Below are 27,483 nucleotides of genomic sequence, written 5' to 3' on the forward strand. Positions count from 1 at the left end.
CTGCTTACCTTCAAGTATGAGCAATTTGATTTGCTGAACTAACTACAAAACTGAAAGCAACCATGGGTCCAATGGAACAAAACATCAGCCCTTCTCTTTGTGCCTGGACACTAGCAATGCAGGACCAGGATTCCTGGGGATTGCAGGAACGGTCTGGGTATACCACAGGCTCCCACAGGCAAAAGTCGGCTGAGCTACCCAGAGCAGAGCCTGGAATCCAGCAGTTGACCGAAGATGGGATGCACAGGCAGGTCAGAGGCAGGCTGGAATCCAAATAAATAGGCAAGCCTAAGGGATGGAAAGAGGAAGCTCATTCAATGGACCCAGGAAGGAAAGAGGAGACCAAAGTCGAGAGATATCCACAAAGGAGAAAGTCAGCAAGTTGGCCCAACCAAGGACAGGAGGCCACAGAAGGTCATGACCCAGGGCAGAAGTCATCTGCTCTCTCCTGCACAATCACTGTGTGTGTGGTCAGCTAGAGGCTCACTGGGGCCAGAAAATACTGTGAACAGAGATCCAACCCCTCCCTCCCATCCACCCGCCCAGCGGGGATGCCAGACAGGGAGGGGCCCAGCTGGTCAGTCCAAAGGCTCTAGGCTTGGTGGGAAGGCAAAAGCCTGTCCTGAAAGCAAGGGTCAGAAATAAGCTGGATTCCCAATCCACTGAAGCTGGATTTACTTAAAGGAGCAGGGAGACAGGCCCCAGAGACAGGGGAATCTTAAGGTCTCACCAGTGAATTTTTCAGAGGTGCTGGGAACAGGGCAGGTGACAGAAGTGGTGTGCACCCTTGGCAAGTTAAGGTCAACGACACCTGACACAGCCCACGCTCCTCAGAACACCAATGGATCTTGTCTGGTTTGTCATGGTAAACTGCTTCCTGTTTCAGTGTAGATGTTGAAGTATATAGAATTATCATCTCAGGTTTCAAAATGCCAAACTTTGGAAAAATATTCTGTACCAAACAACACCCACCTACTCCCCCTTGAAAAATGAAAGGGCAGTTTATATGTTTTGGGAGTATATCAAGTGAAATAATTCCTTTGAAAAAGAAATTCCCTTTAATTATCTTCAATGCTCTTTATTTTGCTCTGGTCTTATGGCCTAAGGGTGGTTTAGATAGAAATAACACAGCGAAACTCCCACCAGGACTCTTGTGACAGGAGTCTTTTTCTTCTGTCACTTGTGGTCCGTTCAAGACTTGTGATTTCTTTATTAAAACGTTATATGATAACAGTCTCAACAGAGTACCCATCATTCTAATAACTTGCTTGGCTCCGTGCTGACTACAAATGGAGCTTCACCACGCAGTCAGCATTTGAGTGCCTTCACGGGCCAGGCTCTGCTTCTAGGAGCTAAGGACATAGCAGTGTGTCCATTCTCAGAGAGCTTGGTGAGGAGACACAGGAAAAAAAAAAAAAAAATCAAATAATCACACATGATACAATGTCAAGGTAGTGGCCCTCTTGGATGGAGAGGTTGAAAAGGCCTCTGTGAAAAGGTCTCCAACCAGGCATGCATCCCTGAATGAAGGTGGGGAAGGCCAGGCACATCTCTGCAGGACCCAAGTTCTCGAAAGGGAAAGACAAGCCCTCAGTCGGCTAGGGTGACAACCTCTTCCCAAGTTACAGTAAGCAAGTGTCCGCACAGAGCTATGCAGATTTACAAATATGCACATGTTTTTTCCTGGAACTTAGTGCACCAACAATCAGACATTGTTTCTTTCCTATATTCCCAGAGTGAAAATTATTTGACTTTCCATCTTTGAGCTACAAGATGCCAAACCAGATTCTTGGAAGAGATCTAGATAGTCAATCATGTGGCTTTCAGGCCTACAAACAATTTTTTCACTCTAAACCAAGGAAGTTGGACAAACTGCAGTCTACTTGGTCTTTAAAGCAAGACAAAGCCCCAGTGGTGTTCAGTCTCTAGAGTATAGACTTCTGACTCTAGGAAACTCCACAGGCTGGTGTTTAATATCCATCTCAGAGATGGGTATTTCCAGGATGAAATAGCAAAATGTGAGAAAAGCACAGGAATTTAAGAGTTTCCCAGCTTAATACAGCTGCATTGTTTTGATGGAAGTGAATTCCAAGAATAACAGATGGACCCATGCTGAAGTTAGCAAAGGAAATCGCATACATCTGATTTTTAAAAAAATTATCTGCCACTTGTCACCAGCATGTCCCTCTTTCCTCTGGCTTTCTGGATGGCTGTACAGCCACCTTCCTCTTGAGAAGGGCCCTTCACCCACCCACAGGGGCAGCACCGTCCACCCCCATGCACACATCACAAGGTCAGCGCCAAATGCCCATCGGTGGTCAGCAGACCTAAGTCAACATTCAATTCTCCATCCTTGGACTCTTGAGCTAGGTCTACACCACTTCTTTCTTGACAGTGTCTATTCCTTAAGAAGGAAAACAAACCACAGTTTCTAACGCACTTGTATACCTTGAAGCAGCACAAGAAAAGGTATCCAAGAGGAAAGTAGTTTAACAACAAATTGCATAGGGAGTTAGCGCTTAATGGTTACAGAGTTTCTGTTTGGAACGATGAAAAAGTTTTGGAAATAGTGGTGATGGCTGCACATATTATGAATGTAATTAATGCCACTGAATTGTACGCTCAGAAACATTTAAAATAGTCATTTCTATGTAATTTATATTTACCACAAATAAACACACACACACAAGAAAGCCCAAATTCCAGTTCAAAAAAATAACTTGCATATTTACCCATTCATTTTTCTTTCAACTCAAATTTGGACATTTGTTGAAGTAAGTCAGACAGAGAAAGACAAAAATCATGTGATATCACTTACATGTGGAATCAAAAAAATGACACAAATGAACTTATTTCCAAAACAGAAATAGACTCACAGACATAGAAAACAAATTTATGGTTACCAAAGGGGAAGGAGGGGAGGAGAGGGATAAATTAGGAGCTTTGGATCAACAAAGTACTGTATATAAAACAGACAACAAGGACCTACTGTATAGCACAGGGAACTATATTCAATATCTTGTAATAACCTATAATGGAAAAGCATCTGAAAAAGAATAGATATTTATACATATGTATAACTGAATCACTTTGCTATATACCTGAAACTAACACAACATTGTCAATTAACTATACTTCCATTCTAAAAATGGTTAAAATTTTTAAAAAATTTTTGGACCTTTGCAGGAGAGATCAATCATAGCAAATATTTCACACATCCATCCAAAAAGTTGAAAACCCCAAAAGGAATACAATGTCATAGCTGTTAACACACACAACAGAATTTAATACGGCAGTGGTACCCCAAAAGCCAGGGCTGTATACTATTTTAGGGATATGCTTTGCCTCTCAACTGGACTGCAAAAAAACTACTTTGTTAAACTTTATGCCAAAAATTCTACCTTTAAATCAAAAACATATCGATAAGCTAAAACACACAATTAAAATAGAGGGCAATTAACATACTCTTAGGCATAACCACAGGAAAACTGCCTTTTCAGCTCCCTCATCCTACAGAGATGGCGACTTCCTATGGTTCAACGGAACCCACAGGTTAATTTGGCTGGAAGCACCGACTGCAACACCAGGGTTACCTGACACTTGAGAGGCTACAGGGAGCGAAAATATAATCTGTTTCTTTCCTTTTGAGGAAAAAATGGGTAAAGTTTCCCCCAAATAAGTGCATTAATATGAGACTGTTTCTCTTTACCAAAAAGGAGAAAAAAGATTGAAAAGGGGATAGAATATACTTTTTGGTTTTTTGTTTGTTTGTTTGTTTTAAATTTATTTATTTAATTTATTTATTTCTGGCTGCGTTGGGTCTTCGTTGCTGCGCGCGGGCTTTCTCTAGTTGCGGCGAGCGGGGGCTACTCTTCGTTGCAGTGTGCGGGCTTCTCATTGCGGCGGCTTCTCTTGTTGCAGAGCATGGGCTCTAGGCATGCGGGCTTCAGCAGTTGTAGAACGCCGGCTCAGTAGTTGTGGCACACGGGCTTCAGTAGTTGTGGCTTGTGGGCTCTAGAGCGCAGGCTCAGTAGTTGTGGTGCACGAGCCCAGTTGCTCCGTGGCATGTGGGATCTTCCCGGACCAGGGTTCGAACCCGTGTCCCCTGCATTGGCAGGCGGATTCTTAACCACTGCGGCACCAGGGAAGCCCTACTTTTTGTTTTTTAAACAACATAAAAGCAAGGGAATTATGTGCAGGCCAGTTGATTGCAAAGAATCTGTCCTGTTGTTCAAGAGTTCGGCTCTGAGAGTCACAGTATCCTAATGACACCACTTCTGCATCATTAACGTCGTTCCCCCAAACTCCTTCCCTCCATCTTTGTAAGTTTAGCTGTCTCCCTGCTGGTTTTCCCCCGCCTGCCGCCACCATTCACGGGAGCTGCCTCGGGGGGCCCTACCCGACTTGGGGGGCCATGCCAACTGCTGCTCACTCACTCCGCATCCGCTCACAGAGAAGGAGCTGGCGGGGGAGACCTCTTTACCCCGGCACCTGTCTCTGCCAACAGCTGGCTTCGCCGGTGAAGCCAGGAAGGCGGCTTCTGCGGCTGCTGAAAAGGGCTGGCGTTCCTGGGCTCTCGGGGGCCAGCGTGTGCAGTCAGCTTCCTCTCAGATGACATTCTCAACTCGGTTAAAAGCTCCAGGCTCCACACTTCCCTTGAGAAGTCAGATCTGACCTGTTCCCCCCTCAAGTTGAAATCACTCAGTTCTAGTTGTCTGATTCCTGACAATCAGCGGGGTTGCAGGGTAACATTCGGAGCTCTGAAATGGGAGACATTCTGGGCTGTCCCACGGTCAATTTTCCAGCACTCAACAGGCTTGCGGGAGATTTCTCTGTGACACAGGAGTGGACCCGAATGGGATGTGGAGAGGTCAGAAAGCTGCCACATCCATATGACATTCAAGGGACACAAAAAGACACCAATCAACGGGGGCAAAGTGAAGCGGTAAAAAAAGCAAAGAAAAGCAGCTGGACAGAGCAGAAAGTGTATGAAAAATAACCAAAAACGCAATGAAAAATCACTACACTAACCCATCATCAAGTTCGACAAAATTGGGCCCACAGTATTAATTCCAACAAGTCAAAGTGAAGGTCAAACCCAAAAGGTTAGAGATGGCTTTAAATGGGAGATGTGATTATAAATAATGAGGGTTATGTTTCCTGTGTGGCCTGAGGAATTCTGACTATCTTGGAGGCGGGGGATGACTTGAAAGAACCAGGCAATCTAACGGCCTTTTTGTGGATTAATAAAATGAGAAGAATAACTTTTTTTTTTTTTTTTTTTTTTATTTTTATTTTTGGCTGTGTTGGGTCTTCGTTTCTGTGCGAGGGCTTTCTCTAGTTGTGGCAAGCGGGGGCCACTCTTCATCGCGGTGCGCGGGCCTCTCACTATCGCGGTCTCTCTTGTTGCGGAGCACAAGCTCCAGACGCGCAGGCTCAGTAATTGTGGCTCACGGGCCCAGTCGCTCCGCGGCATGCGGGATCCTCCCAGACCAGGGCTCGAACCCGCGTCCCCTGCACCGGCAGGCGGACTCCCAACCACTGCGCCACCAGGGAAGCCCAAGAGAAGAATAACTTTTAAAACCGAGTCTAATTATACTTGGTGCAAATAAGAGAAGGGCACAGAGGAGGGCATTTACTTGTAGATTGGGACGATTAGTTCTCCAGCCAGTAAAATATTTCAGAAGACCCCATAGAGAGACAATGTAAACAGAAAACCCAACAGGATGGTTGCAGAGAGTAAGTGTCTTGATTAAGTTGACTGGGGTAAGTTAAAAAACCACCCCTTAAAATACAATTAGGTAAATTGATATCACTATAAGCTATTTCAGAGCGATCAAATTAGGCTCTTTTGAGGAAAGATAATAAAATTGTTGACTCTCAAAGTGAAAAATCTAATTTAAAACTCATTAGTCAATTCTACAATGTTCCAAAAGGGTGCTTCAGTGATCACCCACGTGTCTGGTGAACATTTTAGAAAAGACAAACATTCAGTGCCAACTTCCATCCTACCCTTTTCACCAGAGTCGATCTTCTAGCCAAATCTGGACCCTGCAGAACCACAAAAGCATGGTGCTCTGCTACAACTCTGTCCAAGGCTTCATGTGCAAGAAGACAAGTCATTTCTAACTTGCAGAGCACGTGCTGACCTACCCACGTGCTTCCTGCTCCAGAAGCCACAACTATGCATTTTTTCAAAGTGTGTTAGCGTGTCACTCACACTTTTCTTTTCCCATCTGCAAATACTTCACAGCGAGTATAACATAAGTTATGAGTCAAGTGGGAATGTTTTGGTCCTCTGCACCCCTGGGACCAACCTAGAGTAGTTTAAATTTTGGCGTGGGATGGAATTTTAGATTAATATAAAACTATCTCCTTGGTGAAAAAAGAACAGCTGAGCAAATGTGCAAAACCCTCAGAGACTGAATGAAATAAGAAAACGGGCCCTTTAGGGCTCTCACCAAGAACGACACCGTATTATCTCCTATCTACCCCCTGTCCCCGTGACCTCGTTTTAGGATTTTAGTTACTTGTGGCTCTGCTTGGTTTCCAACACGAAACAGGATTTTGAAAACTGCTTTTTAATCCACCTGAGCACTATTTCGCTGCAGTCAGCACAACCCCTGGCCACGCTTCAGGTGAAATGATTGCTGGAATTGGGGGTGGGGTGGGGGGAGGGATGGAATGCCCACAGAGAAAGGGAAAGCTTCTCAAGGCCTAGGGAAAATTTTCCACCGCTACCTCAAGCTCTTTTCCTTACCTTTGCTTCGTCCGAAACAGTAGCACGGGTGGTACACAAAGAGGATTGAGAGAACTTCCTGCTTTTCACTGTAGTAACTACGACCCTAAGGCAGTTCTCCGCAAGGTCTTATAAACCCTCACGACTCAAACATGGACCAGCAGTGTCCATACCACCAGGTAGTTGGTGAGAAATGCAGACTCTCAGCCCCCAGCCCAGACCTGCCGATCAGAATCTGCACCCGAAACAAGACCCCCAGGTGATTCCTGTACAGTAAACCAAAGGGAAATTCAACTAATAGTTTGAAAGCTGTTCATAGATTCTGAGAGGTCCTATTTTGGTAACATAAAAATTTTACTGGAACTGTTCATAAAGATACAGAAAAATACCCACTTGACAGCTTTTACCCGTTACCATTTGACCTCAAACACTGATATCTTCTTTTTTCTATTGTGGTAAGATGTACACACTGACATAAAAAGGATGACAATGGCAAATTTTAAGCGTACAGTTCAGTGGCATCAAGCACATTCACATTGTTGTGCAACCATCACCATGATGCATCTGCAGAACTTTTTCATCTTCCAAAACTAAAACTCTGGACCCATTAAATAACTCCCCATTCTCCCTTTTTGTAGAAACACCAATATCCTAACCCCCTTTAATAACATACCAAATGGGGCTGAAATGAGCCCATACTTTGAAAAGTTACCACGGGTTTGATCAGGACAAGGTCATGCTCTACATCTCTGACCCTGATTCCTTCAGGAATCTACATCAGATGAACAGCGGGTGTGCCTGTCCTGGGGACCAGAACCAGGTAATGAACTTCTAACCCTTGGTGGCGACGCCTGTATGTTCCACAGGGAATCTGTAATGTCAAGAGAGGAAGAAGTAGGTCAGGAAAGAGAGAAACAAAAGTCTTCTGGCCACTGCCAGCTCTTGATCCACGTCTCATCCACGTCTTTCCAACCTGACTCATTCTTGTCACATTTTAAACCCTGTATTTCCTACATGGGTCGCCAAGCTAATTATAGTTGTCATACTTGGCAATGACAGAGCGGACAGTGTAAGACCAAGGATTTGACGACCGATTGAAGACTCGAAGTCAAATGTGGGAGTTGTTTCCATGTTTAAGTATATACTTTTCTGGTTTAGTTCTTTCTAAAGCCACAATCCATAAATACTGTCAAGAGGGAACAGAACTGCTGGCCTGACCAACCCTTTCCATGCCCCACGGAGGGCTGCCCGTTGACCAGCTGGCAATGGTGTCACAGGACACAGACTGCTGACCACGCGACACAGTAAGTAGCACTAAGAGACTGCTAGAATTGCTGCAACGCCTCTGCAGAGCGGAGCAAAGCGAAGCTTGATAGGAACAGAAAGCATCTTCAGAATCTCCAAGACACTCCGTGAAGCAAAATAAGCCAGTAACAGAAAAGGAAAAAGACTGTTATGATTCCACTCATATAAGTATCTAAAGGAGTCAAAATCATAGAGACAGAAAGTAGAAAGGTGGTTGCCAAGTGCTGGGGGAGGTGAGATGGGGAATTAAGCGTTTGCTAGGTACAGAGTCTCAGTATTACAAGATGAAAAAGTTCTAGAGATCTACTGCCTGACAATGCGAAAGGACTTAACACTACTGAACTATACACTTCAACGTGGTTAAGCTGGGAATTTTAACGTTATGTGGTTTTTATCACAATTTTTCTTAAGAGGAAAAAAGGGAAAAAAAGTAAAGTATCTTTGCGATTAAAAAATAAGTCGATAAAAAAGAAAAGAATTCCCCATTAAGTTCTGTCAAGTCAGGTACACGGTTTAAATATTGTTTTCCTTTTTTATTATCATCTTGAGAAGTATGTACAAGGCCTGAAAGAAACTGAATTCTCATCTGGGGAAAGTGAGATGGCAAGCGGGGAGGAGAGAAGGCAAGACAGAAAAATGCTGGCCAGGTCACTTGGTCCTTAGTTTACAGGTCACATCACACTACCCGAGAACCTGATGGGAAAGAGACCAGACTGGGCATCAGAGACTGGGAGACACTGGATTCCCAGTGGTCTCTTTGCTCCCCTCTCCCTGCACCCACCCCCCTCTCTCCATCTGCACATCACAGCTGGTATCTTCACCACCAGACAAATACTGACACGCTATTCAAGACTCTTGGATGAAAAAGTAACTGAGGAATTGCAAAATAGCCCAGAAACATCACTGCTTATTAAGCCAAGAAATGAGGAATGTACCACCAAGAGGATCATCTCTCTGCTCAAGGTTTTGATAACCAAGTAGCCCAACAGCCGCAAACTATACAACACTGACCTTGAAGATTTTGTTCTCAACACAACTTGCAAACAAAATTCAGCAACTGAGAGTTTTAAATACTAGCATATGATGTCCTTTTAGTCCTTTATGTCTTAAATTTTAATATGTGTCTCTGTGGGAGGTACCCATTTCTAAAATTAAAATTCCTTGGGATTAAAGACACACACGACTATATATAAGATAGGTAACCAACAAGGACCTACTGTGTAGCACAGGGAACTCTACTCAATATCTTGTAATAACCTATAATGGAAAAGAATCTGAAAACAAAAAAAATTTACATATAACTGAATCACTGTGCTATATACCTGAAACTAACACAACATTGTAAATTAACTATACTTCAATTTAAAAAAATTTTAATTGGTTTCCTTATAAAATGGAGAAACTGGGCTCCTTTCACCACTGTCCAAATATAATCAGTGGTCCAGTTTCTGGATTCAGGTATTTGTTTTCAGTGACATGGCTTTTCACTTGTTTTACACTAAAGAATAGGGACCCTGGAGCAGTGGTTCCCACACACAGGAGCTTCTTCAGTTGCTTCACAAGGTGCATGAGGAGGCTCAGGTCAGGCGGTTTGGTGCATCCTGTCCTTACAGGGGCCAGGACACTGCCACAGTCTCACTGGCAGGCCAGCAGTTCCAACACTAGGAAAGCGGACGAATTTTAAGGGAAAGTGGTCATGAAACCAACTGGGAAGTACTGATATATTTGAACTTTTTCTCAAACTGCTTGCACCCTATACTTCTGATTCTTCCTGATCCCCAGGAAGGAAACCAGCCAAGTGCAGGGCTCCTCTGTCCAGTACTAGTTAGAACACTTTGATTTCGATTTGGGAGAATTTTTTATTGTGTCTCTCACACACTCGAGGTGTGCATTACACATGCCTTTTGGGATTCTGTTGTATCACTGAGAAAAGATGTTTAAGGTATGAGGGGCGATGAGAATGAGCACACGTGCCCTTACGTAGCGCCACCCGAGGAAGCAGAACACGGATGTCGCGAAGCTGCAGGGACTCTGCTCACCTGACCATAGTCCGTCCGGAAGACAACGATGCCCTCTGCACAGGAATTTACAGTACTTGGAAAATGCTGGCCATTTTCTCTCAGCCAGACCCGTGTTCCCTGTAAACAAAACAAGCAGGATTTAACTATGAGTTTGGATTGCATTTTGTGGCAAAACACCACTCTTAAAATTACTATGACTACTACATGCCTTAAAAATCACCTTTTGAAAAGCAAACATCTTTCTCAAATAAGCAAGGAATGAATCTTCAAAGAAAGCATCACCCACAGCTTTACACGTGTACAAGTGTGACTGAGACAGAGTCCCACCAGACAGAGAAAGGACAGAGAAAATAGTACTAAAATGCAACTGAGGGACTTCCCTGGTGGCGCAGTAGTTAAGAATCCACCTGCCAATGCAGAGGACACGGGTTCGAGCCCTGGTCTGGGAAGATCCCACATGTCGCAGAGCAACTAAGCCCATGCGCCACAACTACTGAGCCTGCGTGCCTAGAGCCTGTGCTCCGTAACAAGAGAAGCCACCGCAATGAGAAGCCCGTGCACTGCAACGAAAAGTAGCCCCCGCTCGCCGCAAACAGAGGAAGCCCACGCAGAGCAATGAAGACCCAACACAGCCAAAAACAAAATATTAATTAATTAATTAAAATGCAATTGATTTATGTGGATTATCTCTTCACACACACCCTTTGAGGCAAGCACCATTATCATCCCATTTTACAGATGGAAAAGTGGAGGCCTAGAGGTAAAGAAACTTGCCCAGCATCACACATCCAGAAACCACAAGTTTAACCAGGTCACCACACTGCTTCACCCCAAGTCAAGAACTCTTTGGGACCTTCAGGCTCCATCTTCCCGGGTCCAAGCCCCACGCACTTGCCCACTTGGAGGGCATCAGGACACTCCACTGACTTCCTACTTGGACCAAATCCACGTGTCAACTAGACTCTCCAAGAGAGGGATGAAGTTTTAGTAAATATCACAACCCAATCCACTGGTATGAATTTGGTAGGATTCCACCAGACACCAAATGCACCGCAAAGTTTGCGATGATATCCCAACAGATAACAACTTCCAGATCCTACTGTTTTAACCTGGGGCACAATTTTTTGGCATTGATTTCATTTCCCTTTTTAATTTCTCCACTGGACAAATAAAATGACAACCATAATACTTAGCTTTTCAATGCTGAACTTCCTCTTTCTTTGATTTCACAACATGAAAACTGTTTGTTTTCAAGGACAAGTGATAAAAAAAAGTTTGAAGAAATTATTGGGTGTTCACTGGTCAAATTATAAAGAGTTATCTTTATGGGAATTCTTGTACATGGTGATGGGAATGTAAATTGGTGCAGCCACTATGCAAACAGTACGGAGGTTCCTTAAAAAACTAAAAGTTGAACTACCACATGATCCAGCAATTCCACTCCTGGGTACATATCCAGAAAAAACAAAAACATTAGTTCCAAAAGAAACACTCACCCCAATGTTCACAGCAGCACTATTTACAATAGCCAGACAGGGAAGCAACCCAAGTGCCCATCAACAGATAACTGGATAAAGAAGATGTGTGTGTGTGTGTGTGTGTGTGTGTGTGTGTGTATGAAAATTACTCAGCCATAAAAAATAATGAAATACTGCCATTTGCAGCAACGTGGATGGACCTAGATAAATTATGCTTAGTGAAGTAAGACAGAGAAAGACAAATACTGTATGATATCACTTATATGTGGAATCTAAAAAAATAATACTAATGAATGTATATGCAAAACAGAAACAGACTCACAGATATAGAAAACAGACTAGTGGTTACCAAAGGGAAAAGGGAGGGAAGAGGGACAAATTAGGGGTATGGGATTAACAAATACAAACTATTATATATAAAATAGATAAGCAACAAGGATATACTCTATAGCACAGGGAATCATATCCATTATCTTAAATTATATCCATTAACCTATAATGGAATATAATCTGCAAAACTAGTGAATCACTATGCTATACACCTGCAACGAACACAATATTCTAAATCAACTCTACTTCAACAAAAAAATACTTAATTATTTTTAAAAAGAATTACCGTTATGACTTATGTATACCCAATGTGCTGAAATCGCTTTAGTATCTCATTATGTTATTTCTACTCTGCTCAACAATTTCATCAACTCCAACAAAAATGAAACAGTGGAAATTTAATACCAAAATTATCACTTGAAATAGCACATAAACTTCTTTTCTAGAACTTTCAACCTCATCTCATTGATCTGCTTAATTTCTGTTTTGATTTGAAATGTTAAGTGAAATATTCAAAATATATTGGTTATACATTCAACTTCTAGTTTCAGGGATTACTACCACTCTCAACACAGAGAGAAGCCAGGGGATAAGCAAGATAAAAGTAAACTAACTATACTCATCACTTTATGCTACTTTAAGTTGTGTTACTAATAGCATAAATAGTAGCTTCCAGTAATGGAGTGCCCATGAGGTGTCACAGTCACATGCTAAGAGCCTCAGTAATACTAATACTAACCTAACCTTTGGTAAGATAGGAATCCCTGCCCCGAAACTGAAGTTCAGAGCTTACGTCCTTACCTAACGTCACACAGCTGGTGACCAAGCCAGCTCTCAAATCTTTCCGATTCCTAATTCCATGCTCTTTCCACACATCACACTGTCTCCTTAAAGTAATTCAGAAATAAATAAAATGCACTAATAGGTCAGTCAACAACTAAAACATAACTACACACAAAGGTCCCTTTAAGTGTTCAGTTATCACACACAACTCCTTCTAAAACGGAAAGTTTAAGATATAAAAATCCAACTTACAAGTTACTCCCTCAGTGCCAATGATGATCCTGCTTGAAATACACCAGCCTGGACCTAAAACATTTGTTGTCACCACTGTGACTCAGGATCCCTCGTTAAGTCACCCTTGAGTTCAATGAAAGCATTTGGGGTCAGCAAGCTAGACCTTGGGGCTCTGGAAGGAGGGGGACCCAGGGGCAGGGCCACATATGCATGAGGTTCCACCAAGAAGATCAAGGTGGCTGGAGCCCAAGGTTAAAACGGCACCGGCTCCTGTTTCCCTTACGAGTTCTGCGACTCTCCCAGCATCCCTGCTACAACCCTATACAAGGACCTCCACATGGGTATCCCCTTTCTCTTTACTGTGGGAATTTTAAGTTGTTAACTCCAAACTTCTTCAACCTTCCCTCCGTAGAGGGGTTGAAATCCTCCATGATAAAGATGGAAAACAGCATCAAAAATGAGTATGAAGTGTTTCTCTATAAACCCTGAACTGTCTTATTTAAAGAACACACGTAACACCAACACGGCCGAGTTGCCATGCCTGCACAGGTCAGTCACAGACCTCCGATTCCCACTTTGGGCTGAGACACAGGTAACATCCAGAAAGGACGACACGGCTGTTTGTCAGTCCCGATTTCTTTATTAGCAAACAGCGCCTTTTCAAAAAGGACGTTTACTACAGGCATCTCTAAGACTGCTCTTCCAAATATCATTCCACACCAAAACTGCAGTATTTGTAATGTTCTAGAAAGAGACTTCCAAGTGCCTGAACTACTTTTTCATCCTTTTTAAAATTCACATGTCAGAGACTGCAACATTGAAGGCTTTCAAATACCTCCATGTACACACATACACACACACACACACACACACACTCACTCAAATGGAAATTTTCAAACTCATAAGGTAAAAACTTTTACTCATTAGGTAAAATCATAAAATAATTCACAGTGGACCTCCAACCTAGAATCCTGAGTCCAAAGCTTTGTTTGCTATGACCATCACCTGCTTTGCTTTGATCAAAAAGGATTTCATGTCCCTGTTTACCAAGTATCAAAACTGTCTATTTAGTATGAATAAAGATTATGTTATGAAACATTACTGAATTAATATAAATTGTCATCAGAATTAATATAAACCTCCCAACTCCCAGGGGGTACACTGCATGCAGTTTCTTTTACTTGAGTTTTCTTGTGGTTCTTTTCACCTTCTCATTTGAAAGTATGACCAAGCCCTTGTTGACACAGTCCTTCTTACATGATCAAACACACAGCTCAACCTCCTTAGTCCAAAGGTCCTTCTCAACAGGTGTGAAGAGCTGCTGATAAACAAGTTTTACAAAATCCAGCCCAGATGTCACATCTAGAGCCCCACTGGCCAGTTTTCCTAAACCTACAGCGGTATCTTCCCCAGATAGGAAGGGAAATGCATTCAAAACACTCCCTTTGTTCTTTGAAAAAGTTTAAACAGGCAATTTTCACAGAATCAGAATTGCAAAGTAAAACTGGTGAAATGGATATTTTTACATAGATTGTTCTGGGTGGTTTCTCTCAGCCCCCAAGCTTTCTGCTTCCATTCTATTCGACTAGAACACATATGTCCAGGTCCAGGAAAGAGGCCACCCACAAGCATTTGAAAACGAAATCACAGAAAGACATTTACCAGACCAACCAAGTTTGAGTGGGGAAGAAAAATGTGCCCACCATATGCAAACCATTATATTCTGTCACTGTTAAATAAGACTGATAATTTAATGTACAATGCAGGCATATGGAGAAAGCTCCTAGCTGACGGAGAAAACTCACACTTGGAGCAAAGATATGCCTTTAAAAGTAGGTGGAACAAGTTAGATCATAAAATAGATGTTTTATTAAAACTTGGGACGTTTTCATCTTAATCTGAGACAGATATGTGTTAAATTCAACTTCTAAAAACTTTTTCTGCACATAATCAGCAGTAATAGTTTTACAAGACAAAGCACTTGCACAGAAATTCCCATCTCTTTGATCTTCAGAGCAATCCTATAAGGAGGCGAGTAATACCATGCCTTCAAAAATGAGGTTCACAGGGATTCCATTTTTCCATTGCCAACAAATGATTTCCTGGCTATAATAAAAAAAAGACTGACCATACCAAGTGCTGGTGACAATGTGGAGAAACTGGCAGTGATATAAAATGGTATATCCACCTTGGAAAACAGTTTGGCGGTTTCTTAAAAATCAAAACATAATCTCACCATATGTCCCAAGAATTCAACTCCCAGATATCTACTTACTCAAAAAAAAGAAAAAAAAAAGTTTTTAAAAAGCCCTGTAAGCAACCATTCGTAGCGGCATTATTCATAATAGCCATAGACTAGAAATCACTTGTTGACAGAAGAAAAATGCACAACCTAAAAGTTGCGAGTTACGTTTTATTAGGGGACCTTATGGAGGACTACAGCCTGGGAGCCAGCCTCTCAGATAGTTCTGAGTTAACAGTTGCAAACAGGTAAGGGAGGAGCCAGGACATATAGGAGTTTGTGTTGGAAAAAAAAAAAAAAAATGTGGTCAAACATCAAAAGATTACTGCTAACCACAAAACCCAACAACTCAAGTTAATGATTTTAGTGTTTTTCTATGTGTGGGAAGATGCAAGAGTCTGGGCTCATTGAAATTATTCCTTAGATATGCATCTTAACTATCTAGGGCCATGATCCTATTTTTCTCCATCCTGAATTCCCCTCAGGGGGCACCACTGAGGGCGACTGCAGTGGCTGATGGTGGGCACATTCATTTTTTTACGGGAATGGCAGGCAACATTTTTCTGTCCACACACTCAGATGTCCATCAACTGGTTCAGAAACAAAATGCGATAAATCTACACAAGTGTTAGTAATAAGAAACAAATCACAGAATCACCAACAAGGATGAATCTCAAAAACATTATGCTAAGTGACAGAAGCTACACACAAAAAAGTAGAGAAGAGGCAAATCCATCAATGCAGAAACTAGATGAATAGATGCCCAGAGCTAGGTGTCGGGGTGGGCACGCTGCCTGCACGTGGAAAAAGGAACTCTGGGGGGGTCGATGGAACGACTCTAAAACTGGATGGTGCTGATGGCTGCACAACTGTATAAATGCACTAAAATCCACTCAACCGTGAATATACAATGGGTGAATTTTATTGTATGCAATTATACCTTGGTCATTGCAAACCATTTAAAAAAACTGTCTCCCAGCCTATGTACTTCTCAATGGTACATGAACATTCTTAACCGCTCCATAATGGGAAAAACCCAATCATGTCTCTGTAATTGAGCAACTGCAATATCAAGAAACACACACACACAGCCATAATGACCGCATGGAAGAGCTGTGTTAAAACTCTGAAGACTGGTGCTGGGTTCATTAAGTTCTCCACTCTTCATTAGGTGGACAAGGGGGCCTCAGAGACTACAAGGCTACAAGGCGACATGTCCGAGCTCATCTCCAGGTGAGGCTGTGGTAGAGGGCATCTCTGACTCAATTACTGGCCCCCCTCCCTGGAAGATTATCATAAATCCCCGGCCAACTGTGTGTGACTGCAGTACCTCTGTGGGCAAGAAGTTGTACCTATCTCCTCCCCGCTACCACGGAAACACGACGTAGCTCTTCAAAGCCTAAAATATTTACCTTCTGACCCTTTACACAGAAAGTTTAGTGATCCTCATTTAAGAAGATAAAACCTCTATCACAGATTTCAACTTACTGTTGCCCCATTTTAAAAAAATAGTTTTTTTCTTTTAAACTCTTACCTTTCTCTTCTGATTTTAGAATGATTCACCTCCCTGAACTTTGAAAATTATGAGTTTAAAAATAAGGTAGGAAAACAACCCTAAAAAGGGATAATGATGATGGACTTTAAATATCATGCTGTGTGGCATGTTCTAATTACAGATTCACAGAAAAGAGAACATTCTTTAGCCAAACACACAACTCAGTCTTAGACCCAGAACAGGGCACCACACTTATTTTTCTCCCATAACTGCTCACTTGGCCCACGTTGAGTACCATGGTTCAGGAGTCTAGCAACCTACACGATAAAGTCACAATCTGTTCCTGAAATGTGATCTGCTCTTTTTTTTTTTTTAAAAGACAAAGAGGTCAAATAGATTTGTAATGGAAAGATTAATATGGCTATTTAAATCTGCAGTAAGTTAATCAGCCAAAAGAAAGCTCTCCTCTTTTGCCGGCAATGACTTAGTAAAGAAGTAACCTGGCTTAGAAGATGTCTAATGTAACAGGCTGGGACATGGGGGTCCCTGCTCTTGGAAGATACTGAATTCCAGAAACGAGATGTGGGTAAAATGTGTTAGTACAAGGATTTAAACAGTATTTTAAAAACTGAGGTATAGGGCTTCCCTGGTGGCGCAGTGGTTGAGAATCTGCCTGCCAATGCAGGGGACACGGGTTCGAGCCCTGGTCTGGGAAGATCCCACATGCCACGGAGCAACTAGGCCCGTGTGCCACAACTACTGAGCCTGCGCGTCTGGAGCCTGTGCTCCGCAACAAGAGAGGCTGCGCTAGTGAGAGGCCCTCGCACCGCGATGAAGAGTGGCCCCCGCTCGCCACAACTAGAGAAAGCCCTCGCACAGAAACGAAGACCCAACACAGCCAAAAATTAATTAATTAATTAATTAATTATTTAAAAAACTGAGGTGTAACTGACATGTAACATATTAGTTCCAGGTGTACAACATAATGATGTGATATCTGTATATACTGAGAAGTGATCAACACAGTAAATCTAGTTAACATCTATCACCGCACATAGTTAATTCTTTTTTTCTTATGAGAACTTTTAACATCTACTCTCTTTGCTAAGAGAGTAGCAAATATACCGTACGGTATTATTAACCCTAGTCACCATGCTGTCCATTAGGTCCCCAGGACTTATTTTACATCTGTAAGTTTGTACCGTTTGACCCCCTTCACCCAATTCCCCCACCCCCTACGTCTGGCAACCACTAATCTGTACTATCTATGAGTTCAGGGGGTTTTTTTGGTGGGGGGGATGTCCCCATGTAAGTGAGATCTCTCCTCTTTTAGAGTCATTTTTGTTGTTGGAAGTAGGAACGCCTTTTCATCAACTGAACAGACGCTGTTTTTTTCCAATGCTTATTATTCAAATCCACCTCAAAGGACACAGGGCATTTGTAACATACAGAGTTCTGACACACGTTCCTCCACTGCGTCACTACTGACATTTCGCATGAGGTAGTTTTTTGCTGTGGGGAGATGACTGTCCTAGTTGGGAACCACTGGTCTAGAGTAACAGAAAGTTCTAGAGCCACAGCCAAATTAAAGGAGTTTTCAGACCCATTAACTGAAAGCAGACTCCACTGTCTCAATTCTAGGAACTTCCACAACCTCCCAAAGTAGGATCAGCCCAGACACGGTCTACCTGGGGCGGATCTAATTTCCGGTGACCTCGGCTGGGTGCTTACACAAGGAAGGGAGGGGCCTGTACAACGTGATTCGAAACCTCTGACGAGCAAAAGGAATGAGGTCTCCGAGGCAGACGGCTGGACGGCAGTACTAGGGGGACTGTCTCCTTTTTCTCCTCGCGGTCCACTGTGCTGTTTCGGGGTTTTTTTAATGTACTTTTCATGTTTAGAACTAACAATGTTTTTATGCAGACAACTGGAACTGCAGAGACGAAACCTCTCCAAAACCTGTGCTCTTTCACCTCAGGGGAGATTTCAACCCCAAGTCCTTGCAAACCTCAATGCACAACTTGTCAGAATGTTTGGAAACGGTGCAGGTGAGAACGATGTAAGGCATCATCACGCGTACAAAGTGAGTACGAAAAATACAGCGTGAACACGAGCAGTGGGGACAAAGGAGCGCTGCTGGCTGGGGACAAACTTAGAAATGAAAGGAAAAGGTGGACCCCAAGGCATCTCCCCCGCAGAGACAGCTGCCCCTCGAGAGGGGTCTGGAAAACGTGAGGCAGCTGGGCAGACGCTGTCCCCGGCATCCCTAGTGCAGTGGGTGGTCTGTGCACTCCTCGCCACGCAGCAGGCAGAGCACGGGGCCACCGAGGCTGAGTGATCGCCTGACTCACTTCCTCCTCGTGACTGTGAGGCTTCAGACCTGAGGCTGGCACTCCTTGCTGCACAACTGTCTCAGATTCCAAAGAGCCCACGACTGCTCAGCTCCCAATGGAACCTGGGCTGTTTCAGGCTCAGTGCTCAAAGGATGCAGAACTCAGGTAGTGCGGGCCCAGCACCAACTGCTGAGGAGGGAAAAGTAATGACAGGAGGCTGTGAGCACACAGCCAGGAAGATCAGAAACATGCGGCGTAAGGATCCCAAGTTTGCACCATTTCACTGTGGTTATGGAACAGCGATGGTGTTTGTTTTCTATAATAGGCAACGCCAAGAACAACTGTTCTACACCCATCAGAGCTGATGCCACCATGAAATTCCAGGGGAAAATGTACTGCTGACACTCATCTTCAGAACTCATAGACATAACCCCTCCCACACAAACACTCCCAAAGACTGTGTGAGAAGTGTTGCGTAACTCCCCAGACTGGCCTACGGAAGTCTTTAAAGGCACCGCTTTTTTTTTTTTTTAATAAGGAATATATCCAGCTATCTGTAGCTGAAATGCGCTTGTAGCTGTCAGCTACGTCATCATCATCAACGACATCATTTCTTGGGCCTGCCTATGCGGCCTAAAGATCATTTATAGCACTATTCCCACAGGAAGACGTGTCATGTCCCAAACACCCAACCATCAACACATAAAAAACAGTATGGTTGTAAACTGAGACTGCCTACATTCAATACTATAGAGTTGACAATCTGTCCCGTGCCCCTGGACAGTTCCCAGTGAGAAGGATCGTGTGGCATCCATACTCTTTCCCGTTGTCCGCCCGTAAGGTCAAACTCTGTCACCACTGTGAGCTGTAGCTTCCATGCAGAAAACAACATGAAGAGTACATGAGCAGTAGAAGGTGGAAAGACAGAAAAAAGAAGAAAGAAAACAGTAAAAGATTTTGCCAACAATAAACTAATCTTTGCTCATTGTTCCCCAGGTGAAGATACAAAGACACATTGTCATCCCCCGCTCCCAATCAAAACAAAAACAAATTATGCTAACGGGCAAGACACCTTATTTATGAACTTGTAATTCTTTAAAGAGTTTATTCGGACTTCCCTGGAGGCGCAGTGGTTAAGAATCCGCCTGCCAATGCAGGGGACACGGGTTCGAGCCCTGGTCCGGGAAGATCCCACATGCCGCGGAGCAACTAAGCCCGTGAGCCAGAACTACTGAGCCTGTGCTCTAGAGCCCACGAGCCACAACTACTGAGCCTGTGCTCTAGAGCCTGGGAGCCACAACTGCTGAGCCCGCGTGCCACAACTACTGAAGCCTGTGCGCCTAGAGCCCATGCTCTGCAACAAGAGAAGCCACCGCAATGAGAAGCCTGCGCACCACAATGAAGGGTAGCCCCGCTCGCTGCAACTAGAGAAAGCCCGCACACAGCAACGAAGACCCAGTGCAGCCAAAAATAAATAAAAATAAATAAATAAATAAATAAAATTTAAAAGAAAGTTTATACCCCTGATTATGGAGTTCCAACTTGCCAACTGATTCCATCCCGGCTTTATATTCTAATTTTCTCTACCTTCCTCACAACTCCTCCAAACAGCTTTTCAGTTATTCTTTCAAACTACAGTGACTAGAAATAATCCCAGAAACAATTTGACACTGAAAGAATCGAGACATCTCCGAGCTGCTGAGACAATCTCAGACAGTGTAGGAATGTGACAATCCAAGGAACAAAAAACAAATTACCATCTCTGAGTTAACCAATCATCACACGGCCAACACATATGTGTTTAAAAGAAAACAGAAAATGGACCCAAAGAATCAGCCAACACACCTAAAATCCATTCAATCTATAAGTCACTTCACCCATAAATCCATCCATCCACCCACCCGGCCACCTTTCCACAAGCATCTTTTGAGCCCCCTACTATGTACCAGGCACTCTGAAAGATTCACCAGTATATAAAACCGTTCCTGCTCTAAAACATTGATATGTTAGAGGTAGAACTATGCCTGTTCTAATACTCTCTTCCTATATAGTCTTTCTTCTGAAGAAAGGAATTAGGTAACAGGAGGGGCAGAAGAATAAGACAAGGAAGAGAAGTAGGTAATTGGGAGTAGGCCTTGCAGACTGTGTAACATGAATATAACTGTTCTAAGAACTCTCAAAAACTACTGGAAATCCTCTCTAAGGGACACAAAACAAAATCACTGGCTTCAGAACTGCATTCCACTCTTCCTTTTAGTGGAAACAGTAGGAGATATAGAACAGAAGGGACAATAAAAGAATATCACAAGATGTTTTCACTCCTCGTGGAACGCAATACCAGATGTCCTCTACCTCTTATTTCCTAGAGTTCTGTCCTTTCCTATTCTTGACAAGAATACTTTTCTTTCAAACACACACACACACACACACACACACACAAACAAACAAAAACTGGTAAGATAATCTTAATGAAATCCTGGCTGTATTCGGGCTACCATCTGTTTTTAGAAAAAATACACAAACTTACTCAGGAGTTTGTCGTTACTTCATAAAAACGAATGACCCAAGAACACAGTAGGAAGTAAATAAACTTGAAACAGCTATTTCTCATTTCAGCTGCGTACATGCTCCTTAATTCCTTTGCAGAATTTTATTGAATTCAAAAACATTTAATCTTTTTCATAAAATCCTACTTCCTGAATTGAGAGTTGCGCAAGAAATCATCCAGCCCCAAAGTGACAGGTAACATGTTGGTGAGAACATGAAAAAACTAGAACCCTCATACCCTGCTGGTGAGAATGTAAAATAGTGCAGCTGCCCTGGGAAACAGTCTTGGCAGGTCCTCAAAAAGTTAAACATAGTTAACTATACGACCCAGGAATTCCACTCCCAGCTATATACATAAGAAATGAAAACATATGGCCACAGGAAAACCTGCACATAAATGTTCCCAGCAGCATTATTCACAACAGCTCAAACGCGGAAACAAACTGAAGAACAGACTGTTTATAAAATGTGGTATATTCAGAGAACGGAGTACTATTCAGCAATAAAAAAGGATGAAGAACTGATACATGTTACAATATGGATGAGCCTTGAAAACATTACACAAAGTGAAAGCAGCCAGTCACCAAGGACCACATATTGTAGGACTCCATGTATATGAAACGTCCAGAAGGTAAAGCCAAAGAGACAGAAAGCAGATTGCTGGCAGCCTAGGGCAGGTATAGGCAGTGACTGGGAACAGGGGGTGACTGCTAATAGGTGTGGGGTTCCCTTTATGGAGTGATGAAAACGTTCTGGAGTTAGATAGTGGTGATGGTTGCACAACTATTAGTATATATTAGCGTTCGTATATGCGAATATTATACCAGTAGTATACTCAGTGAATATACTAAAAACCACTGAACTGGATACTTTAAAAGGCTCACTTCTATATGTGAATTATCTCACAAATGAAAAGAGGAGAGGGGGAGAGAGACAAACAGCTACAAGAAAAACAGGCTCGCACCCGACTTCGTTCACTCCCTGGATCCAGTTATCCCAAAGGCCACCTTCATCCCTGATCTCCCTCAACACACAGGTCCAAGAAATTCCTCTTTCCAGTTTACACTGGTTTTTTAATGAGTCTCCATCATTTACAAGCAAAGGAATACCAGCTATTATTTTTGCAGCAGACAAATGTCATGACTTTCAGAAGACATCTAGAATGCAATTCACTCACCCATGTCAACGACCGTAAGTTTTATATGCTTTCCCTAGAACGTCAAAACAAGAGTTATTTCAGTGCTTTGACGATGTGATGTATGTTATACTAGGATTTTATCACCTGTATCATAGGAGGCAGTGGTGGGTTTGTTTCACCAGCCAATGAATTCCCAGCACCTAGAACAGGGCCAAACACACTGGATGAGGGATAAGTATTCATTCACTCTCGATCCCAAATCCTATCTCAGGGCCCCACTCACTGCCCAGGGGACACGCGGTGGCATCTGCAGGAACCGTGCCGCTCACAGAGAGATGCAGGGTCACTCAAGATGTCAGTAAGAGGCCACAGAAACCGCACTGGATGCTTCTCCAGAAGGTGTGGACTCAAATCCAGCTCTACTATCTGTAGCTCAGGACAGCTGTTAACTACTTGAGACTTCTCCATGCAAACTGAGGAGTCATCTAACTTGTCTGTTGTACAAGCACAAGAAGATCACACGAGACAGCGTACCAAAGTGCTCCAAAGCCACAGGGCCCTGGACCCAGCGTGGCAGTATCTATATTTGGGGTCTTGCTGCCGGCACCTCCCAGGTCACACCCAGGAGGGCTTCCAGCCATCGTATGGCTTTCATTTCGCTTTCCTCTGAATGCCAAGCTACCGAACCTAAGAACACACAGGCCTAGTTTAAATAACCACGGGAACTGACCTCTCCTCCCAACCACCAAAACTACAACTTCAGTTGCTTTCCAGCTACGAAGCACTTAAAAATAACTTACAAAGACAGGCTACACCCATCAGGAAGGTGATGGGGGTGCTGAGGGTGGTGGGAACAGTTTAAATAACCGAAGTGCCTGTGTTTGTTCCATTTGATATCTACCATGATTTTATCTAAATAAAATTATTTCTCTCCTGTGCCAAAACCCATTCCATCTCTTCTTGGGTTCCAGAGAGATGTGGGTAGAGAATGACACTGTCTTAAAAAGGCAGCGTATCCAACAGCCCAGTGGCAATGCCGGGTTATGTCTCCATCACCAACTTGGGCTGAAATCTGAGATTCTTCTCCAAGGACACAGGCCTCTCCGCTGGAGTGCAGGTACAAGACATGGAGGAGGACACACAGGCACCTGACACACGACAGGCCAGAGAGGCGGCAGAAGGCAGTGGGGTTTGTGGTGGTTTTGCCGTTGTTAAGTCAACCTTTTATTTTCTGAAGAGTTTCAGATTTTACAGAGAAGTTGCAAAGCTAATACAGACAGTCCCCACACATCTTCACTTGGGTTCCCCCAACTGTTAACATCTTACATTCATCACAGCTAAGGAGCCAACACAGGTGCATTACTATGAATGCAACCCAACACTTCATGTGGATTTCACACCAGTGTTTCCCTAACGTCCTTTTCCTGTCCCAGGATCCCATGCCTCCTCAGGGCTTCTCTGCTCTGTGACGGTGTTTAAAGGCCTTGGCAGTTTTGAGGAATACAGGTCAGGTATTCCGGAGAATGTCCCTCCATCAGGGAGGACTGTCTTAGGTTACCCTGCAGTGTAGTGGTTTCCAATGGTGGTTCAAATCCAGGAGTCAAACTGCCTGAATGGGAACCCTGGCTTTACTGCCTCTTAGCCACGTGGCCTGGGACAAATTAACCTCCACAGCCCTCGGTTTCCTCACCTTCAGAAGAGCAGAAATAAACCCTCCCTCCCTCCAGGGTACTGCGGGGATTAAACAGGCTAACTTGGAGAACGAAGGTGAGGGGATAATCAGGAATTCTCCACGGAGAGACATGGTCACCGACTGACTGAACAAAGATGCTGGGCCAGAGACACAGGACAAAGGTTCGTAACAGACAAACCTGACTTCCAGAAACCTGCGGTCCAGACCTGACGCCACGGGACTCATCTGGGGACACACACAGAGTACCCGTGTGAGGGGTGCTGGTGAAGGAAGCGGGCCTCACGGGAGCAGGGTTCTGAGGGATGAACAGGACACACCGCCACGGGCCAGTGGGAGTCTCAAGGTGAAAGGTCCAATTTTCTGCCAATTAGCTGAGGACCAGTGACGAAGACACGCTGTCAACGGGCCTACCTGCTCTACTTAATCACCATCCGTAAACTATGAACAGCTCCACACACCGAACAATGAAGGCATTCACCTTAGTCTAGTCCAAGAAAGAAAAGCCTCAAACTCTAACCGACCAGGTTCTAGAGACCACTGATGCCTCCCCACTTACCAATAAAATGGGGGCCAAATTACATTGTTTTCCAATGCAGTAGACTTTTTTCCAACTATATTTGTTAGAAAACAAACACAAAAAACCCCCCAGCAACCAAGTCTTTGAGGTATCAACTTTTAATTCCACCTCAGTCCATAAGACTCTGAGTCACTCAAAGCTTGGAAATTCTCAAGATCTCCTCGAGTAGAACTGATAGGTGGGCAGAAGCAGGGGCCGGGGCTGTAGTTAAGACCCTACTGGGGCGGACAAGAATAAGCCAAGCCCGGGGGCAGGGGAGTGGGGTGAAGTCTGGAGCCTGCAAATAAATCGGCCCAGGGCCACTGGGGCAGGTAACTCGAAGCTCCGAGTCCTGACGCCAAGGGAGGCTCCTCCCGGTTCCTCCCGGACCCCTGGATGCCAGGCCCCACCAGCACCAAAGCGGCCCTGGCCCAAAGCAAAGGCCCTGTGCTCCCCTTTCTCGTTCCTGGGAAACCTCTCACTACCCGCGGGCCAGCGGTGAGAACAACAGGCTCAGTGGCGTCTGGCAGCCCAGCCCTCCTCCGTGCCGCCCGACTCCGTCCTTCCCAGACCACTCCAGCCACATCTGAAGCCTCACCACCGCCCCCCCCCCACACACACGCCAACTGCCCCGCTCAGTAAAAAGCCCGATTCACGGCTGGCAGCGAGGGCTTGCGTGCAACGCAAACCCACCAGGGTGAACCCCTGACACAGAGGGGCCCCTCCTATGGAGAAGGGTGGACACAGGATGGGGGCAGCGGGGCCAGGCAACAGCTCCACTGAGGCAGGACTCTGCCCCTAAGGCCAGCTTCGGGTCACTGCCCAGCTCCCGGCCTCTCCTCCCGCCATCACATCTTTCTGCAAGACAGAGCCCGCCTCTACTTCACGGCAGGAAAGCAACTACGGGAGAGGAAGCTCAGGACTCAGATGTCAGGCCGACCAAACATCCAATAAACTATCACGGGATAGAAAGGGTCCAGAAGGGAGGCTCTCGTCCCCTGACCTTACAGCAGAACCAAATGCCCATGGAGCTCTAAAACCTGCACAGCGCCCAGGGACTAACTCCAGACGGGCAGAGCTGGAAGGGTGGGACTGCACCCTGACTCTGGGCCCAGGCCTTCGGGCAGGGGGGAGCGGGACCCAAACGATCGAGGGCTCCTTCCTCCCCCCATCGGCAAGTTCACCAATTCAGAGGTCCTCACACCTCCTCTGACTCCCAGGAAACACCTGATGCCCTTTTCAGACCCCGGCACAAAGCAAACTCCAGCTTAAACGAGTACAACACCTAGCTTAAACCACTGATCTGAACCGCTGCCCCAAGAGGGGAAAGCATTAGATCCAAGCAAAACCAGGAAGGAAGAGAGGCAGGGAGGGAAGAAAGGAAAAGAAAAGGAAGGAAAAGGAAGGAAGTCAGTTAACAAGGTGAACAGTCTGCCCACAAAGCGGAATGCACTGCTCAGGAGTAATTTACTACGCACGCGAAGCATGTCTCCGCCGCTCTCATTTACCCCAATAATTTACGCTCATTGCAAGCCAAGTGTTTGTCTTGAAATTATTTAGCCGAACGTCATTTCCAAACATGCTATTTAAAAGTCATTTTAGCAGTTCTCACAAAACTGCACCTCTAACAAAACTGGCTTGCTAAACATTACCTAAAAATGTACGCTTTGTAAGCAAATGTCCTTCACTAGCATTATTAGGGACTCTGCAGTACCACCACCATTGTATTGGCCCGCCAATAAAACACCATAATATCCTACTCCAAGACTACTGAAAATGCCATACTGGTGCGTGAAACCAGCATCCCTGGACAAACCCATGTAAATCCGTGTTTAACCATAACTCAGCTGCTCCAATGGCAATGCATCTTCCTTCCAGACTTCCACAGAACGCCCAGGTACTACTCTCTCTTACTAGCACCAGGCAAACTCGAAGGCCTCTTACGCCGTACAATCCAAACTTCTTTGTCCCCCCTACAAATGCCTCAGCGGTCTGTCAACAGACACTGGAAATCTAGAAAAATCACCACTCATCTCCACTGCCTCGATCCAGGCGACGGTGATGGCTCTCCTGGGGACATCGTATTTGGGCTCCAAAATCCAATCATTTAGAAGGGCAGAGCCAAAAGGGTTCAAGGACTCCTTCATTTGACTGGAAAGAGCAAAAGTGCCCCCGTCCACCACCAAAGAGGTTTGTTTAAAATGCAAGCGGATCATAGAAAACTAGTGAGGACAAAAGGTGCCTGGTGGCTAAGCCAGAATTCAGCCCCATCAGGGTGACCCACCAAACGCCATCGAGCATTTGAAGAGGTGTCACTACAACTCCACAGACCCCATTCATCTCAAGAACTCCTTGAACTCTTGTTGTTCTAAGAAAGCGCTGACCTGCAAGTATGTGTGCCCTCTTGCTGTCATCAATCACAGACTGCGAGATAAGCCGAATTCTTCCGAGAAGCACTGCTGGCAGGCAGGGGAGGCCTGGAGCAGCTGAGCAAAGTCACAGAGGAAGTTGTACTGTCCTCCTTGGGGGTAACAGTGGCTGAAATCAGCTCCCAGAACTCCAGGGAGAGACTTCCAGGAGCTCCCTGCT

The 27,483-nt window shown here is 44.4% G+C and overlaps 1 protein-coding gene across 2 annotated transcripts in view; it reads right to left on the minus strand.

The window, feature by feature from the left end:
- MYO10 (myosin X) overlaps positions 1 to 27,483 on the minus strand; it is a 214,241-nt gene that overhangs the window by 156,549 nt on the left and 30,209 nt on the right. The window contains exon 2 of one of the 2 annotated variants that reach the window (XM_057539941.1): positions 10,084 to 10,182. The exons of the other annotated variant lie outside the window; for it this stretch is intronic. Within the exon in view, the coding sequence (XP_057395924.1) occupies positions 10,084 to 10,182 (99 nt within the window). The remainder of the gene's footprint in view (positions 1 to 10,083; positions 10,183 to 27,483) is intronic. 2 annotated transcript variants of the gene reach the window in all.

This window comes from Balaenoptera acutorostrata, chromosome 2, assembly GCF_949987535.1.
Source record: "Balaenoptera acutorostrata chromosome 2, mBalAcu1.1, whole genome shotgun sequence".
Lineage (NCBI taxonomy): Eukaryota > Metazoa > Chordata > Mammalia > Artiodactyla > Balaenopteridae > Balaenoptera > Balaenoptera acutorostrata.